Here is an 18,849-nt window from a genome sequence, read left to right as displayed (position 1 = left end):
TTTTCTTAGTCTGTTGTATCCTTGTAAAACGCATGCCACTGCTGCCCCCAGCTGCAGTTGGACAGAGAAACCTGCTGGAGGCCACCCGCCCCTTGCGAGTGGAAGAGCACGTGAAATGGGGCCGAGGGAGGCTCGTGCGGCGCGGCGTCCAGGGCTTTGCGAGGGCGAATTGGTGGAGTCTCCTGGAGGGTTTCGTTGTGACTCGTGTGCCTGTCGTGTTCAGGGACTGGCAAGTAGGGAGGAAGGGAAGGACCTGGGGACATCGCAAAGCTCCATCTGCGCCTCGGGCTGGCGTTGACACCCCCCGCCCCGAGAGGGATCTCAGGTACTAGCCAGTGCCTGTTCAAGGACAGTCAGCCTTTCAAACTATCAGGTGAGGTCTAAGAAAGCTGCCAGGGACCTGTACTGAGCCTGTAGAGTCGAGGTAGGAAAAAGTGCTCTAGGGAATTAGTCAAAATAGAAACAATGACACCACCACTGTCGGCTTGACATTGATCAGGAATCCCAAGAAGAGAAAGATTGTAAACTAATCTTGTCACCTGCGCGTGATACCCTTTGACTGCTAAATTCAGTTGTGGGTCTTTGATTACCTGTTAGAATTGCTTTTAGGGCTGCCGATTTGACTGCCTCGGTAAGGCATGACCCAGGTTAAGTTCCGCTCCCTTGCTGGGTCTGCTATAAATGGACTCACAGACAGATGGACACAGGAAGAGGGAGTTTTGTTTTGTTTTTTGTCTGAGCATTATTTGTGAATTATTTACTGAAGATAAATAGCTGGAATTGGAATTGGTGGGTCCAAGGGGCTGTGTCATTTCTGATCCTGCCATGTGACCAGAAAGGAGAGGCTCGAACAGCTGAGGCCCTGGGAGAGGAGCCTTTGCGGGCTAGCCACAGCTGAGACAGGCACAGGAGGCCCTGAGGCTGGCCCGTGCCAGCTGCGCTGAGATCTGGAAGAAGACGAGCAGCTGAGCCTGAGAGAGGAGGCTGGAGGGGAAGGACACCAGGCAGAGATTGCCTCAACACGGGGCAGCTGCCTGCCCTGAGCACGGGCCTCTTCTGTTGCCTTGAGCTGGAGTTTTCACAGCCTTGGATCTTAAGCTGTTATCCTAAATAAATCCCCCTTATAAAAACCATTATGGTGCTTGGCATCCGCAGCCCTTTGGCAGACTAATCAGCTACCCATCCAGCCCCCAAAAAACCCTGGCCTTTCTTTTTGTTGAGTCAAAACCACCAACCCTAACCCTGGAAAATATGGAAACGGGAAGGAAGCATGTAAAAAGTGACCATTTCCCGGGTCGCTTATAGCTGGGACTGGCGGAGGACACCCTAGGAGACGACTCTGTGCCACCTTGCAGCTGAATCTGCGAGTTGGGCAGGTAAGTTGTAGAAAGCCTCCCGCACGGTGACGCGAACGTGAGAGCACCTGGGACTGGTTTGTTGAACAGATGTGTGCGTGGACCAGCGGAGGGAAGGCTCCTAGTCCTGTCCTCAAAGGGCACCGTCTCCCGGGAGAGGCCCTTTCACGGGGACCGCCGAGTTCTCATTTCCACGAGCAGCACCTCGCATGACATGCTGTCGTGGGGCGTGAGCGCCCTGGCAGCCCTGTGAGCAAACCCAGTGGGCAGCGGCTTGCGCACGGGAAGGACCTACGGATTTCAGTTATGGGTCGGGCGTCTTGTTTTCACTTAAACTTCTCAAGTTTCATCGTCTTCCCCGAGGCTTTTTCTTAAATCAGGCTTATAGCATTTAGTAATTTTGAGAATGAAAAGCAATATACAAGAATTAAAATTGGAGATACGTGGAATTTATTCTATGGAAGACATCCGTAATCTCGCTACTCGCTGCCGGCATGTAGGTGTATTTCCACTTGGGTTCTGGACTTTTTTGTTAAGTAAGGCTTAGCCCTGCATTCAGATAGTGGTGACTATTGAAAGATGCCCGTCGCTGGGGCTAATCTTGCAGGGCCGTGGGGCGCTCTGGGCTCTGCCCTCCAGGCTGGTGGAAGGAAGCTCTGCCCGGCAGAATCGCCCCCCTTTTTAAGGCATAGCTTCTCAGAGGCCGCGGCACGCTTTGCTTTGTGCTCACCAGAGCCCCGCAATGCAGTGACTATTGAGGAGAGCAGATCCGGAGGGGGGGTACTCAGCGTGGGCCCCCACCTCCACCAGCCCCAGTGGGCCTTTGCTCAGCCCGACAGAGGGGCTGGTGGCCACAGGTGACTGCCAGCCGCCGACGGGGACCCCTGCAGCCTCTCCCGTAAGTGGACAGTGCGGCGCCGACGCCGGAGGGGCCGTGGATGGAAAAGGCGGTTGTTTAGAAGGGAACCTTGCTCGTCCACTCCCTGCATTCTTCTCCTGCTTGTCCATTTTGAACAGATGCCTTTTGTGTCGAGACCCCTCAGGTGGTTTCTGCGCGCCCAGACTCTTCACGGTGCGCTTGCCGCCTCTTTCTGGGCATCCCTCGTCAGCCAGCTGCATCTCACTGGTCTCAAGGAAACCAGGGTGAGAGACCTGCCACGTGGGACCAACTTCCAGGAGAGCAAGCCGCCGAGGGAGTGGGCACAGCCCCGCCCTGGACCGCGGCCGCAAGGTCAGGCCTGGGTAAACAGCTCCTCAGAGGAAAGGCGCCCGTCCGGTTTAGAACTGCCGGGAGCACTGCATTTGAGATTCGGCTCTTACTTTAGACCAGTGTTGGGAGAAACAGCAGAAAACAAACTCCTTTGGCTGCTGAAGGGCTGAGTGAGGGAGCCAGGGCAGGTGCGGGGCAGCGCCGCCTGCAGGGCCTCTGCCCGTCAGCCTCCATGCCGCGTGGCAGGCCCCCCCGCGCCAGAGAGGCGGTGCCTGGCCTCCATGCCAGGCCCAGCGCAGCAGCAGGGACAAAGCCCACTGACCACAGGCCGACCGGGAGCCCAGAGGGCAAACCTGCAAACCCTGGGGAGTGCTGTGACGGGGGCATGCAAGGGAGGGACCACACAGGAAGGCACGTGGGCCTTTGGAAGAGGGTCCTTGAACCCGGGACCTACCCGGGAAGCGTGGCACAGAGCGGAGGGAAGCATGCGTGAGGACCAGAAGTGCCAGCATGGCAGGGGAGGGTGGCAGCCTCGGTGGCCCATGGCAGTGCCTCCAGGGCGAGGGGCCTCGGGTGGTCTCGTTGACATCCTGGTCGAGCTCATCTTCTGGTTTGCTTATTGTGAGCGTGGAATCCTTCCAGAGAAGGCACGCAACGAGCAGACCGGCCTCTCCTGGGGCCCCTCTGGGAAGCGCTGCCTTTTGCAGCCTTGGGAGCAGAGGTGGGGGGGGCATCTTAAGGGCTCTTTGGCAGTGGGTGATCTCGGATTGCCTCCAACCTCACTGGGAGTATCAAGGGGAGCAGGCTGGACTGAACAGGCCATGTGACCCCAGGACATTTCTTGGAGTGACTTTTTAAAAATAAACCCCTGACAAGCTTATTTTCATTTGCCTCTTTACCCCAGAAGCAGAGTTCAAAAATAAACCTGTTATTCTGGGTTGCCATTAATCAGGGTTGTGCTGGATGATGCTGGAAGAGGAAAGGCCCTGTGAGCTCACTGGTGCTGACTTCCACAGCTCTCGGAGCTGCGTGTCCCCGCGGCGGAGGGTCTTTCCAGGTCACAGTGCGGTGTCTGCACTGGGCAGCCGGTTTTCCTAAGAGCTATGACCGCGCTCTTCCCTGCGTTTCCTGGAAGTGGGGTCTTCGCCTCCACGTCTGCACCCACCGGCCCTGGCAGCAGCCTGGGGGTGAGGCCCAGCCCTTGGGCCAAGGCGAAGGTGCTGCCCGCGGCCCTCTCCAGGCCCTCGCGGGGCAGCAAGCGGCCGGCGCCGAGGAAGGCCCTGCTCGCGCAGCTGCGGGTCAGGCCGGTGGCCTCGGTGGGCCTCGATGCTCCGTCTTCCCGAGGCTATAAATATCCCCGCGGGGCCGCGCCCCTCTACAAGCAGCCAGTGGCGCCCCGGCAGCTCCAGGTTCTGTTTTCATTGGCATCTGCACCCAGAGCGCCGGCCACCCCCGGGCTGCTTCCGGGACTCCAGGGGGACCTGAGCCTCCTGCACTGCCCTGCCAGGGCTTCCCGGTCGCCTCGGAGACCGGAGGGGCGTGGGGTAGCAGAGGCTCCCCGAGCCCCTGCGCCACCCTCCTCCCTCTCCTTCCTGCTCGGCGCAGGCAGCGGAGGTGCCTCGGGAAGGCCAGGTTCCCGGCGGGGGCAGGGGGCCGGGCCGCAGCCACGCCGTCGCAGCCCCCTCCCTGGCCCGGCGGCCCGGGCCGCTCAGGGTGGTCGCGAGGGAGGCGGCGTGTGCAGGAGTTGCCGGCACTTGGGAGGGGCTCCCTCAGAGCTGGGGTTCGCTTAGGTGGGACACTTGGCTCCCCCGCCACGGGGTCCCCGGAGGGCTTGGCACTCGGGTCCACACCGCCGCCACGCCGGGCGTCCGCGTGCTGCTGCAGCCCCTTTCAGCTTGGCAGGGTCTAAATTTGGACTTGTGGCTCTAACATGAGCAGCTCGACCAAGCTGTTGCAGGTTTGTTTTTTAACTATTCTGGAGCTTTTTCATCCCAGAAAGGTCTGGATCAGCCATCCCAGGGCCCGCGCCCTCTGCCCCGAGCCTGCTCTGGGAACGTGGGGGCAGGCAGGGGCCTGCGGCCAGTCGTCTGTGCTGTCGGGGCTCAGGTCGGGTGGGGGAGGCCTGGCCTGGTCTGCTCCCACCTGGGGACGAGCTGGCCTCTGGGGGGAAGGGGCAGGCAGCTCGAGAGGGCTGCCGGGGGCGGGGGGGGCTGCCACCCCTCCTCAGCTTAGTGTGTGCGCTCGAGACGAGCTTCCTGCCGCCACCCCCACCTGCACGGGGACCCCAGAGCTCTCCTTCTCAAGCCGCTCCAGCTCGGGGGAGGCTGACGGCAGAAGACCTGTGGAAGGTCATTCGGGGGCTCCTGACAGAAGAGAGCGCAGTAAAGCGGGCTTCGGGCACTTAGCACAGAAAGCCGCGGCCGCTGCTTGGAAAGCAGTATCTGTGAGCCCCTCGGGCCCGCCCGCTTCCTGCGGCTCAGCTGGGCCGTGTCTCAGACACGAAGAATTTAGAAAGAGCTGTGAGCTGTTGCTTGACTAGAGCGTGCATTCATCATCGCCGCCGCCGTTTCCCTCTGGTGACGGCTCCAAACCGCCACCCGTCATGGACAGCACCCAGAGCTAACGCTGCTGTGGAGAGGGGACTCTGATCGCGTCTATAAGTTTTATTTCCAAAATTTCCTCCCACGGTGATCTTAAAATATCTTGCTCCATCTGTGACTCGTAAAGGTCGTGGGTGAAGGGCTGTAGTCGGGGGTTTGCCCCTCCCACCCTGAGGCTCTTGGGACCACACGTCACAGTGGGGAGCCCAGGGTCTGGGCTCGAGAGGGCACCGAGGAAGTGGCCCTGCCCGGGCCAGTGCCCACTCTGTGAGGCGGGCTCTTCTGTTTCTTCACCTCTGTTCTTCTTAGACTGTTCCAGTAATCAGCCTTCTGCAGAAGATAGGAAAAGAAGATTGGACAGTAGTTCAGGTCACATGGCAGGGGTGTAGCCACACCCAGCAGCCAGCACCCACGACGGCAGATTACGTTTTCCACCAATGGCCACAACCTCCTCCTGTCTCGCGGGCTCTTGCGCGGCCTTGCCCCTCCCTCATGAAGATGTGGAATCTACGTCCCCTCCACTTGGCCTGCGTGGACCTGGTGACCACGTCTCTCAAGTACAGTGAAGTGATGCCATGTGACTCTGAGGTGCATAAAAGGTAACCGAGCTCCTGCCTGGCTCGCTCGGTTGGAACAGCCACCTTGGGAATCCTGCCGCCCTTTAAGGAAGCCCCAGCCCCGTGGAGGGGCTCACCTGGAGAGGGACCTGAGGCCCCCGCCCCAGCGGCGCTCCCAGCCAGCACCCACTCCAGCCCCGCAGCCCCAAGCGCCGCACGGCAGCCCTTCCCCACCAAGCTCTGCCCCAGCCACAGATTCGGGAGCTGAGTCAAGGGCAGTCGTTTCCAGCCACTAAGCTTTGGCAGCAGTGGAGAGCTGGAGCCCCGGCTCTGACTCCTCGGGTGCTGCGGTGCCCCCAGCGCACTGCCCCGGGCTCACGTTGTGAAAAGCCTTGCTCTTCACCCCCTAAATCCTACCACGGCACCTGCCGGGTGATTGTGATGCCACTTCAATTTCATTTCAAAGTACATTTTTGTGCCTCTGAGATGCAGCCCTCTGCACTCTTCTGGGACTGCGACCTCCCTGTAGCTGAATCAGGTTTCTGAGTCAGCTTAGGGCGCTTCAGTGCTGCTCACTGGCGTGGACGCTGCGGGCGGTTGAGACTGTGGACCCCAAAAGCATGTTCTTAAAGCTGGCCACTCTCTGTGGGTGGAGCCTATTGTGGGGGCCTTTTAATTAGAGCAGAAGGGTGTGGCCTGGGGTGGGTCTTACTCCTCCAGCTGGAGTCCTTTATAAATGGAGCGAAGAGGGAGAGAGAGAGAGAGCCACAGAAGCCAGAAGCCAAAAACAACAAAACCCAGAACAGAGAGAGCAGCAGACGCCACCATGTGACAGAGCAGCCCGGCCACCAGCCCTCAGGCAGAAGGAATCGTCTCGACCATGCCTAGATTGGGACATTTCACGGTCTCAAAGCCGTAAGCTCGTACGCTAACAAATCCCACTGTAAAAGCCTACCCATTCCAGAGCCTAGCAGACTAAGATTTCGGTATCAGAAAGTGGGGTGCTGCTATAGCAAATACCAAAAATGTGGAAACGGCTCATTGATCGGCTGTGCAGGAAGCATGGAGAGTGTGTGATGGAAAAGGCCGGGATTGCTTTTGACTGGCCTGTTGGCAGAAAGACGTCCCCTACGGTTACCTGCAGTGAGGCCTTAGACGGGAATGAGGAGTGCGTCGCTGCAAGCTGGAAGAAGGCGACTCTGGCTTTACAGTGACGGAGATTGTGTTCTGATGTCGGATGGAAAGTGTAGTTTGAAAGCGAAGAGCTTGGCTATTTAGCCGAGGTTTCCAAACTAAATGTGGAAAACACGGCCTAGTTTCTCCTTGTAGTTCACAGTAAAATGCAAGGGGAAATGGATAAGCTGAGAACTGAACTCCTGGGCACAAAGAAATCAGAAATTGATGGTTTGGAAAAGTCTGAGCTTCTAGAAAGCGAGTCCCCAGAGGACAGTGCCCGTGTGAGAGTTCACCCGAGCAGGGACGCGGTCAGCCACTTCAGCGGGTCAAGACGGGAAACGTGTCGTCCAGGAGGGATCTGTGGAACATCCCGCTGTCTGGCGTGCTACGAGTGGAACCACTGCCAGCCTGGACTAAAAGGGACAGAAAAGGAGCAGATTGAAGAAAAACTGACTTCAAAGGCAGAAGCATGGAAGCCGAGGCCTGGACTGAAGACATGTTCTCAGGCCAAGAGTGGACCCAGCCACGTGCGTGCAGAGGGGGGTGCCAGGGGCTTGGAGGGGCTTGTCCAGGAAGTTACGCCCCAGCTTCTCAGATGCCTGGGGTGCAGAGAAGGCGGCCGCCTCCCGCCGCTCAGGAAGGTGGGCCTGGAGTTCTGCCAGCACCCTGAGCTTGACGAGGGGGCTGCTGCTCCTTCAGTCCAGAGGACAAGCAGCCTTGGCTCCGTAGTTGACTCTCACACCTTGAAATGTAATGGAGTTTTGCCCTGCAGGGACCTGCAACCCGTTTTCCCCCACTTTCTCCCTGTGATAATGGGAATGGAACGTTTTCCCTCTGACTGTCCCTGCTTCGTAGACCGGAAGCAGATGGCTTGCTCTAGGCTTGACAGGTCCATGGCCACAGGGAACTGTGCCCCAGGACAGCCTACACCTACAACCGATTTTGATGAGACTTCATACTTAATAGTGTACCGAAATAATTTAAGACTTGAAATGCTATGATGGAATGGATGTCTTTGCATGTGGAAAGAACATATCTTTTTGGGGTCCAGAGGGTGGAGTGTGGTGGTTTGAGACTGTTCATACCCAAAAAAAATCATGTTCTCAAAACTGGCCCATTCCTGTGGGGGTGAAGCTGCCGTGGGGGACGTTTGATGAGGCCACTTCTGAAGGTGCAGCCCAGGGCGGGTCTGCATCCTCACGGGAGTCCTTCACAAATAGGGCGAATGCCGAGAGAGACCCAGAAAGCCACGGAAGGTGGAAGCTGAAAACAGCAAAGCCCAGAAGCGCGGGGAGAGACCCGCAGATGCCGCCGTGTGACTCGCGTGGCGATGCCTTGGTTTGGACGTTTTCATGGCCCCAGGACTGTAAACTTGTCAACTATCAATTCGCACCGTGAGAGGCGCTCGTGTCTGGTATAGCGCATTTCATCAGCCCAGCAAACTAAAACAGACCCCTTCTAATTTTATATTTGTATCTCCAGTTTTCTCCTAAGAGAGCCCTGCAAATCGAAGCAGCTACCCACAAAATGTAGAAGCTGACCCTCATCTTGCCTCTTTCCAGATGAGAGAAAAATAACTGTGCCCCCCACACCCATTGCCCAGCAGGAATCTTGCTGTCAGATCCAGAAGTTTCTCTCTGGGACTTTCACATCGTAGGCAGACAGGGACATCTGATAATAGGGTCAGTTTATTAGCAAAACAATCAAGTGCACACAAAAGCCTTCAAGATTTGACAAAATTTAAAATGGGCAATTGCAGTCACAGGTGGCGATTCTGACACCTGAGTCTCAGCCATGGCTAGAACCAGACAGAAAATGAGCGGAGAGCGGCCACGCCAGCCGCCTGCTCAGGGCCTGCGCTGCAGCCGGCCTCGGCAGGGGTCTCCTGGGCAGGGCCACGTCCTCCGGGACCCCACCCTTCCCCGCCACACTCAAAGGGCAAACCTCACAGGTGCGGTCCCCCTGCGGGGGCGGCAGTCCAGTGCCACACACACCCCTTTTGAGGTGGGGGGCATTTGAGGTCAGGAACTGAACCCTGCCCGTTCCCCTTTGAGCAGAGACCCTGGTTTTGGCCTGGGAAGCCGAGCGAGCTTGCAGGAGCGGTGCCCGGGGTTTCCTGCGCCAGGCCTGCCCGCCTCCCCGCCTCCCCAGCACCCAGCCCTCAACAACTCAACACCCCCTGGCAGGAGAAACCCCGCAGCCTGCCACCGCGTGCAGGCAGGGCGGCAGGGGAGCCCGGGTGTGCCCACGCCAGCCTCAGGCCCCAGCCACCCGGGATGGAGCAGGAGGGACCAGCGGCACCCCCTTCCTAGGAGGCCTTCCCTCTTCATCCCCGGGGCCACAGCACCCTGGGTCCCTGAGCAGTGACGGCCAGGCTGTCTGCTGCCTGGACAGACGCTGGAAAGGAGGGCGCCCGGCCCGCTAATCCTCCCCCGGGTGCAGCGCGGGGAGCCTGCCCTGGAGGGTTTCCGCGAGAGCTTCCTCGAGGAGAACTTGCCCCCGGGGCCTTCCGCAGCCCCGCACCGTCCTGGCCGCAGGGCAGGGCCCGCCTGGGGGCTGGGAGCTGCCCCGTGAACAGGTCCCACCGCGCAAGGGCATCCACGGCTCTGTCCACCCGCGCCAGCTCCTCCTCGGACACCGGCCTCTCCAGGGCCCAGATGCGCTGCCAGCCACGGCCCGTGCGCCCAGACGGCCTCCGCGGGCTCCACGGGGCTGCAGGGCCATGGCTGGCGCTCCGCGGCCACCAGGGAGCTCAGCCCCTCCTCAGGCTCCAGGTCCAGGCCCCCAGGGAAGGCGTGGCTCCCCACATCCACGGCGAGGGGCTCCGCGACGTTCTCGCAGCCCACCCCGGAGTCGCCGCTGCAGGGCAGGGTGTCTACAGACACAGGCAGCTCTCCTGCCTCCTGGCTGGGCCACGTCCCTGCCACCGTGTCGGTCCAGGCGTAGAGTTTCTGGAAGGGAGAGAACAGGCTGCGATGTCTCTGCTGAGGCCCTTGTCTGGCCAGGGGGCCGCCCGGGCCCCCACCCTGACCGAGGGGCCCGCTGTCCTCGGCCACCGGGGGCTCTGGGTCTAGGGGCTCCCGAGGCACCGGCAAGAGCCACCGTTCAGCGACCTGGAGCCTGGCCCACCCACCGTCCAGCACACCGTCGTTAGGAGGGAAGTCATGGGGGAGAGAGCCCCCACCACGAAGGACGACGCAGCCGCCAAAAGCCAGGGCACGCCGCGCTACTGCCTCAGCCTCACCCTCACCGAGGGCAAGGGCTCCACCCCGGAAACCTCCAGAAGAGGCTGACCCTTAGGGACAGGGATCAGACTGGGGGGGGGCCGGGGGAGGGGAGGGTGACTGCTGATGGGACGGGGTGCCCTCTTGGGGGCCAGAACTAGACGGGTGGTGCTTGCACAACGCGGTGAGCGTGCCAAACGCGCACCGTAAAACGGTGACCCTCGCCTCAACGGAGACAAGAACCCCATTACTTAAACTCAGTTAGGTTAAGAATCACGTAAAAACCAAGGCCCCGCGCCTGCAGGGCGCCTCACCTCCTGATCTACACCGTCCTCTGGCGCGTGGCCAGTGGAGATGCCCCGTGAGGGCGGCGGCCTGCGGGAGTGCTGACACGGGGAGGCGGCCCGCGGAGGGGACGCGGGGCTCTCTCCCCACCGCCCGGTCTCGGGGCGCGGGCCTCGCTGGGCCCCCTGGGCTGCCCAGGCGGGGCGTCACCTCCTGGCCCTGGGCCTCCGGAGCCTCCACCCTCGGTGGGGAAGGGAGTGGGCTGCGCCCCCCACCTCTGGCCCAGAGCCCAGGACCACCGGCCTGCTTAGGGCCAGGGAAGGAAGCTTCCGGGTCAGGGCGCGGGTGGCTGTTACAGAAAGTGGAGCCAGGCCTGACAGGGACCCGGGGGACACCCCAGGGCCCTCTGCACACCAGAGCCATGGGGAGGGTGGCTGCAGCCGCTTGCAGGCGAGGGCCTGGCCCGGGGCGTGCGCCCCACCTGTGGGAAGGCCCGTAGGCCGGTCCCCTGGGCCCCCAGGAGAGCTCTGCTCCCGTGCTCCCCAGTCTCCTCACCACCCAGGGCTTCCAGAGACATGCAGAGCAGCTCCTGGCACTGCGTCGTTACCTGCTGGCCTCGCGGGCACCTGGGCTGGCACCCCGCCTGCTCCGGCCCCTGGCTCACCCTGCGGGGAGCACGGTGTCCACGGCTCACCAGCAGGACCTGGCTGAGCCTCTCCAGCTTCCGCGGCAGGGCCGTCGGGGCTGCGCTGCGCAGGGCGGGCACCCTTCGCGCAGACCCCCGGGGCACTGGCCGGACGGCGCCAGTCCCCAAGCCCGCGTGCAGCCCGAGGCAGGCACCGCACCTTCCTGGGAAGCTCCACGCTTCGGGCAAGGAGCGGGAGCCGGGGGGTTTTCCTGCGCGCACCTCTCACCTGGAACCCAGTGTGGGCCCTCTGTCCGAGGGAAGCCAGGAGCGGGCACTGGGACTCGGCCCCGCCTCTGCCCACAGGCACCTCGGTCCCGCTCCGACGGCCGGAGCGCGGGCACTGCCCTCCGGGGCGTCCTCCACGCAGACCAAAAGCCTCCATCCCGACACCCTGAGCCCCGAGGCCCGCGCAGCCCCATCCACAGCCGCGGGGGGCGTGAGCGGCCCAGCGCCCACAGGGGGACAGACGACCACGGGGCAACAGAAAGGAACCAAACCCCGGTGCCTGCGGCCAGTGGAGGGGCCAGCAGCACAGCCCACCTGCTACGCGACCCGCGGGGGGTGGGAGCGGGAGGGCAGGGGGCTCTTCCCGGGAAGATGAAACTGTTCTGAAATTGGCCGTGGCAATGGGGGCACAGCACTGATGAGACTGAGCCCCTTTAGACGGGTGGGGGGGCGTGGGAACCCTCAGCGTCACCTGCGGCCTCTGGCCTCGAGCTCCGCCCTGGAGGGACAGAACAGGTGAATGGCCCCGCCCGGCCCCCGGAGGCGAGCGCCGCCCCTGGTCCTTCCAGAAGCTGCGCACAGCTGCGCCCGCGCCGGCCTGGCCTCCCCCGCCACTCCTCTCTCCGCTCTCACATCCCCTGCCCCCTGGCCCCTGGTCCTCCGTGCTCTGGGCTCTGTCCTCACCCGGGGACACCCCGCACTGCGCCCCACCCCTCCTCACACCCCTCGCTCCTCCCCCCGCATCCGGGTTCTCTTTGTGGGTCAATGGACCACGCTGACACCCCCCCCCCACCCCCCGCAAGCCCCCAGCCCGAGCCCAGGCCCCTCCCTCGCCCTGCTGGCTCCCCCTCCAGGCGCAACCCCCCCCACCCCGCCTTCCCCCTCCCAGCCTCCCGCGCTGGGGCCCCTGGTGCTCGCAGGCGCGGTTCCCGGGGCGCGCTGGGCTAAGAGCCCACGAGGCAGGAGGGCACCCGCGGCTCCCAGCGACAGGCAGCCACGCCACCCCGAGGCCGCCCCACGTGACTCGCAGGCCCAGGCCCCCCACAGCCGGGCCGCGCCAGCCTCAAAGGGGCGGCTCAGCTCGGCACAGCCTCCCTGCTCGTCCCTGGAGCACGGGGACCCGGGACCCCACGCAGGGCGCAGCGTGCGCTCATGGCACGGGGGTGGCCGGCCCGGGCGGAGCACCCACCTTGTACCTGCCGATGAGCCTGAAGCCCAGGACGAGCCGCAGCTTGCGCAGGCGCACGGGCCAGGGGTCGAGCGGGCGCCGCCGCGCCTCGTCCAGGCTGCGCCCCCTGCAGCGGGCAGCACAGCCAGCGGCAGCGCCCCAGGCCCAGCAGGCGGCAGAGCTCGCGGCAGGCGGCCTGCGGGGGGCACAGCCCGGGAGGAGACTCGGCCCACCCTGCCCGCCCCCGCGCCCCCACCCACCAGCACCCGACGAGCGAGCGGGTGGGGGGGGCGGGTGGGCAGGCCGGGAAGGGCCAACGTGCCCCGCCAGCCCCTACACCCCCGCCGCGGAGGCTCCCGGGCCCTGGGCGACCCCGGCCCTGACCCTGACCACCCCGGGCACCCTCCGCCCAGGCCCAGCAGGGGCCCAGCCAAGCCCCCAGCCCCCAGCCCCACCCCCACCCCGCCGCCCTGGCCCCCGCTGCCCTGCCCACCTGGCAGCCCTGGACCACGCCCAGGGGCTGAAGCTAGCAGGCCAGCCCCCACCCCCCATGGGGCTGTCGGCCGGGGCAGGGGCAGGGGCGCGGGGCCCCGACAGCAGGACCTCCCCCCAGAACCGGGCAAAGCTGCACACGCCCACCTCTGCAGAGGCAGAGAAGGGCACTCGGGGGCCGCCTGCTGGGGGAGCCCTGTCGGTGCCACCCCTCCCGCCTGCGCCCCGGCTCCCTCGCCCCCCGCCCGCATACCCCCCTCCCGTGCTCCAGCCTGCGCCCAGCGAGGGGCGCCCAGCCCGCGCTGCTCACCGTGCCCTGGAAGTGACTTGCCAAAGATGAAGCTCCAGGCTGCACAGGGGTACAGGTCCGAAAGCGTGAGGCCGAGCACTCAGAGCACGTCCCCCGGCTTGTGGCTTTCCAAGGACAGGATGCCGTCTGGGGGACAGAAGGAAGGAGATGGGGCCCCCCACCCCAGCGGCGTCACGCGCGCTCTGCACCCCGCGGCAGGCGCCCTCGGCCCTGGACCTGCCCGTCCCAGTCAGACCCGAGCTCCTGACCTTCAGGAGGTGGGGGGCCCGGAGCCCCCAGTGCACCCCGAGGGCAGAGGAAGGGCACGCGTGGGCCCCTGGGGCCCGGGGGTGCTGGTAATTCCCGCCTTGGAGCCCCCCGTGAGGCTGAGGGAGGCCCCCCGCACGCACCGGCCGCGGGCATCACCAGGACTCGCCGTGGCTGTGCCGGGCACACGGGCGCTGGGGGCAGCGGGGAGCAGCACGGGCGAAGCCCAGCAGTTCTGGGTGGGGGCGCCAGGCGGCGGTCACGTGGCCACACCAGCAGGGAGACGCGCCGGCAGCGGAGCGCGTGCGCTGGCGTTTTAAACGAGGTGGCGTTTAAACAGCAGGGCCCCACCTGGGGGGACCCCGGCCGGCAGCACCCAGGAAGGCCGAGGCAGGGCCGGGCTGGCTGGGGGCCAGGGCTGCGTGCACGGAGGGGACCCCGGCTCCCCCCACGCGGTGACCGCTCCTGCTGCTGAGCCGAGAGGCAGGACGGCTCCATGCGGGAGCGAGAAGGGGTGCCCGGGCTGGCGGCCGCAGCAGAGGGTGAGGCGGGGGGGGCCCTGCAGAGCGGAGCCTTTGGGGAGACGGAGAGCGAGAGGAGGTCTCAAGGGAGAGACCCCGAAAAGGCGGCTGGGCCGGCCGGGCCGCGGGCAGGGGGAGGTGGCGCTTCATCCGCTCAGCCGAGCCTCGTGGCCGTGGGGCTCAGGTGGCAGAGACAAGGCTCCCCGGGGCGCCCCAGTGTCGCCACCAGGGCCTGCGACGGGGTGGGGGTGGGGGGGCCGGCCAGGGCCGGGAAGGGGCTGGGGCGGCACAGGCGAGATGGGGAGGGGCTCCGCGGCTGGCCTTGAAGGGGGGGGACTTGAGGCCAGGACAGCGGGCGCCTCCAGAGGTGGGGGGAGGCGGGCAAGGGCCCCGGCGCCCAGCAGCAGCCCCCCTGCCGGCACCGCGCCTTCGGCCTGCGACACTCCCAGCCTCTGAGCTGTCGCGCTCGAGCCACTAAGCCCGGGCCATTCGCCACAGTGGCCTCCGGGAGCACGAGGGCAGGCACAGAGCGCGCCGCACAGGGGACATCTGGGAAGGCTGGAGGTGGCCTCGAGGGGGAGGCCTGGCACGACCAGTGGCGGAGCCCGTTTCCCAGGGAGGCTCGCCGCGGAAGGGGCCGAGAAAGGGGCGGCAGCCGGGGAGGCACGGGGCAGAGGTGCCGAGCCCAGCGGGCCCCTCAGAGGGGGGCGCGTCCCAGTGGGGTTCTGAGCCGCGAGAGTGGCCGGGGCCTCACACCCGAGAGGAGGGCGGCCTTGGAGAGGGTGAGGGCAGCCGTCCAGGGGCCGGGCAGCGCCAGGCACAGGTGCAGGCAGGTGGGGAGAGTGTGGGCGGGTGCAGGCACTCCCCTTTCATCGTTTTGATTTCTCAGCAAGAGGAAGCAAGGGTGTCATCCAGAAAAGGACGAGGGGGTGGAGCGAGCAGAGCAGAAGGCGTGCGGGTCTCGGGACAAAAGGACTTAGAGGGGAAGCGGACTTGGCCCGATGGACAGTGTGTCCGCCTACCACACGGGAGGTCCGCGGTTCAAACCCCGGGCCTCCCTGACCCGTGTGGAGCTGGCCCATGCGCAGTGCTGATGCGCGCAAGGAGTGCCGTGCCACACAGGGGTGTCCCCCGCATAGGGGAGCCCCACGCGCAAGGAGTGCGCCCCGTAAGGAGAGCCGCCCAGCGCGAAAGAAAGTGCAGCCTGCCCAGGAATGGCGCCGCACACACGGAGAGCTGGTGCAGCAAGATGACACAACAAAAAGAAACAGATTCCCAGTGCTGCTGATAAGGATAGAAGCGGTCACAGAAGAAAACACAGGGAGTGGACACAGAGAACAGACAACTGGGGGGGGGGGTAGAGAAAGAAAAAGAAAAAAAAGGACTTGATTGAAGGTAAATGATAGAAAGACAGAGTGATACAGATGGGTAGATGGATAGAGATGGAGATGATAGATGATCGATAGAGATAGGTGCTGATACACAGATGTATAGATTAGGTAGATGATAGCTATAGACAGATAGACAATAGATTAGAGATAGATAGAGAGATGGGTAGATGATAGACGATAAATAGATAAAAAGATGGATGGAGAGATGGATAGAGATATAGATGACAGATGATTGATAGAGACAGATGCTGATACATAGATGTATAGATTAGATGGAAGACAGCTAGAGATAGATGATAGACCATAGGTAAGTGACAGAAAGATGGTAGGTGGTAGATGGACAGATGATAGATGATAAATAGACGGATGGGTAGATGATTGAGAGAGGACACCGATAGGCAGGCAGGCAGGTGGCCACCTCGGGGTGTGCTGCTCCCGCCAGCCGCGCTGAGCTGGGGGTGGGGGTGGGGGGCGGCGAGGAACCAAAGCCCGGGCTGGAATCCAAGCGCTGCCAGCCAGGCTCCCGGGGGCAAGGACGCACCCGTCCAAGGCGGTGGTCCTGGGGTGGGGTCACGACAAGTCAGCTCAGCGCGGGCCAGTACGGCTGCCACACCACAGGGGCCGTTTAAAAAACAAAGCACAACCAGGGGGATGTCGTGCTATTTGTCCACTACACTATCCTCACATGGTCTTTCACACCGAGTCTGAACGCCAGTGTCGTCTTACTCGCATTTCATTTGTCTGCTCAGTAGCACGTGCAGCCAGGGACCACCGTGTGGACAGTGTCTCGGGCACAGGGCTGGGGCGGTGTGTGAGACGCCCCCGTTCCCCGGAGCCTCAACCCAGCCCCACTCCCCTGCTGCTGTGACCCCCAGCGACAGGTGCCTGCCAGCGTGCGGGAAGGGCTTGGCAAAGGAAGGCGCAGGCCGCCAGAGGCTGCATGGCCTTCCGAGGCTCCCCGCTCTGCTCGCCCCACTCTGCTCACCCCTGCTCACCCCCTGCTCTGCTCGCCCCTGCTAGCCCCCCGCTCTGCTCGCCTGGGCTCCCCAGTGGGCACTTGGCTGGGGGCCGGGGGGGTGGGGGGCAGACGCTGTTCCTGGTGGAAAAAGGAGCTCCTGGCCTTGGTCCTCTTTGTCCCAATTTTGGGAAATAGCGTCCCCCCACACACATGAAGGGACCCTCCTGGGTTTCCTCCCGCACCCCCTTCTGGGAGGGGTTCACCTGCCATGGGAGCCTCGCCCGCTCACCTGTGTGGAGCTGCAGCCGGCCAGGGGTCTGGCCGGGACACGAGTGGCAGCGGATGGCAGTGGCGGCCACGGCAGGCAGGCACTTGACCCTCAGGCCCGGGAAGAAGGCCTCGGCACAGCCCCGCAGGCTGTCCAGCAGGGGGGCGCCCACCGGCCCCTCGCGCACATCTGGGGGCAGGGCAGCACTGTCAGCCTGCTGTGTCCCTGCCCCCCGGGCTGCGCAACTTTGCTGCGGCAGCCCGGGGACCAGGACAGGGCCAGGCTGTACCTCGCCGCCCCCGCGCCCCCACGGCCCCCAGGCCCCGCGCCCCACCTATGGGCTGCAGGTAGATGTGCCTCCGGCCCGGCCCGCCCCCTGCACCGCGCCCCGCGCCCCTTTGCCCCGCGCCCCCGCGCCCCACCTATGGGCTGCAGGTAGATGTGCCCCCGGCCCGGGCCCGGCCTCGGGCGCCCGCGGGCCTCGTGGGAGGCCTGGAAGCCCTCGGGGGCTCGGGGCGGCTCAGCAGCCAGTCGAAGGCCGAGCGGCTCCGCGGGCGGCGGAAGCGCGGCCTGCGGGGGTGGGAGGCCTCGGCCGGGACGCGGCGCTGGGCGGCGAGGAGGCGCGGCCAGAGGCGCTGCAGGCCCGGGGCGCCCGTCAGCAGCGCGTCCCTGAGCGCCCGCGGCCCGAAGCTGAACTCCTCGGCGCGCCGGCACTGCAGCATGCGCGGGGGCTGCCCATGGGCCCCGCGAGGCCGGGGCCTCTTCCAGAACCTTCCCTCGGCGCTCCGGCTGGCTGCGGCAGCTCCTGCACGGCCCGGGCCTCCTCAGCGGCCGTGGGGGGCAGCCGGGATACCCCCTGCCCGTCGGCACCCTGCAGGGACACACAGAGGCACCCGTGGCCACACCCGCTGCCTGCAAGCAGCCACCGGGGGCCCGGGGCCGAGGGGCTGGGCGGGGGGTTCTAGGGGCGCACTGAGGGTGGGGGGCAGCGGGGCCGGAGACGCTCCTGCTTCCCACCGCCTGGGGGTCCTGGGTCCAGAGGCCGCGGAAGGAGACCCCCGCTTCCGTGGAGCCCGCCCCGGCCGGGGCGCAGCGGCCCGAGTCCTGCTCCCTCGCCACAGGCACCCGCCCCGTCCACCCCGCTCTGCCGGGAGCTCCCGGGAAGAAGGGGCGTTTGGGGGGGGGCCCACGGGCTGAGCCCCTGCCGGCCAGGCCACCTGCGCCACCCGAGCCCCCGGGGCGCTCAGCGGCCGTGGTGGGCCCAGGCCAGCTGGGGTGGGGGGCGGCAGGCAGAGCTGGGCCCCAAAGGGGCCCCCCCAGCTCCCGGGCCCAGAAGTCTCTGGGACACCAGGGGCCGGGCCTAAGCTAAGTCCTCAAGGGCGGGCAAGCGTGGCACCGCGGGAAGCGGCAACGGGGGCTGGGAGAGGAGCCTGTGGAAGGGCGGGCCTGGACACACCCAGCGCACTTCCCAAACAGGGGCGTCCCCTGCGCATCCCAGCACGGGGCCGACACGAAGCCCCCCACACCCCCCAAGAGCTCTTAGCGACTGGCTCCTGCTCCCACGGGCCCCTTGCGCTGCGCTTCCCACTCGGAGACAAGTGCAGGCTCCAAGGTGGGGGCCGGGGCCCCAGCCCGGGGGAGCAGCTGCCAGGCGGGCCGCGAGCGCGTCCAGCGTCTCCCAGGGACAGCAGGGAGGCAGGGGCAGGCAGGGGGTGGGGGCGGGGCCTGGGCCAGGGGTGGGGACCAGAGGGGGTGGGGCCTGGCCAGAGGGTGGGTCCAGAGGGGGGCGGGGCCTGGCCAGAGGGCGGAGCCAACAGCAGCCCTTGGCGGGGAGGACCCCTGCCAGGCTTTGAGCAGGGGCGGCGTGAGCGGTGCGCATGGATGTGTGCGTGTGCTGCACACGTGTGCCCTGTGTGGATGACGTGTGCATGTGTGTACATTCATGTTTGTGCCCACATGTGCTCGCACGTGTCTACTTGTATGCACAGCGTGCACCGTGTGTGTGCTGTGTGTGTGCGTGCATGTGCGCACACGTGTGTGGTATGCAGTGCATGGGCAGCCTGCTTCCCTGGCAAGCCAGCCAGGCCCCTGGGGGTGTGGGGCCCAGGAGCGGCCAGCGGCCATGAGCACCTGGCACGGGGGCACACGCAGGGAACGCTGCGGCGTGAGCCCGAG

The 18,849-nt window shown here is 64.9% G+C and overlaps 1 protein-coding gene across 1 annotated transcript; it reads right to left on the bottom strand.

Annotated features, from left to right (window-relative positions):
- Positions 1–8,365: 8,365 nt before the first annotated feature.
- Positions 8,366–17,522, bottom strand: AMZ1 (archaelysin family metallopeptidase 1). The gene is given in 9 exon segments (XM_058286747.2): positions 8,366–9,558; positions 9,560–9,849; positions 12,510–12,609; positions 12,611–12,684; positions 13,020–13,129; positions 13,291–13,416; positions 16,696–16,863; positions 17,097–17,183; positions 17,186–17,522. Coding segments are annotated over 9 exon segments (1,500 nt in total). The 5' UTR covers positions 17,397–17,522; the 3' UTR covers positions 8,366–9,224.
- Positions 17,523–18,849: the final 1,327 nt, after the last annotated feature.

This window comes from Dasypus novemcinctus, chromosome 23, assembly GCF_030445035.2.
Source record: "Dasypus novemcinctus isolate mDasNov1 chromosome 23, mDasNov1.1.hap2, whole genome shotgun sequence".
In the NCBI taxonomy this organism is placed as follows: Eukaryota; Metazoa; Chordata; class Mammalia; order Cingulata; family Dasypodidae; genus Dasypus; species Dasypus novemcinctus.
This window is presented reverse-complemented; position numbering and strand designations above follow the sequence as displayed.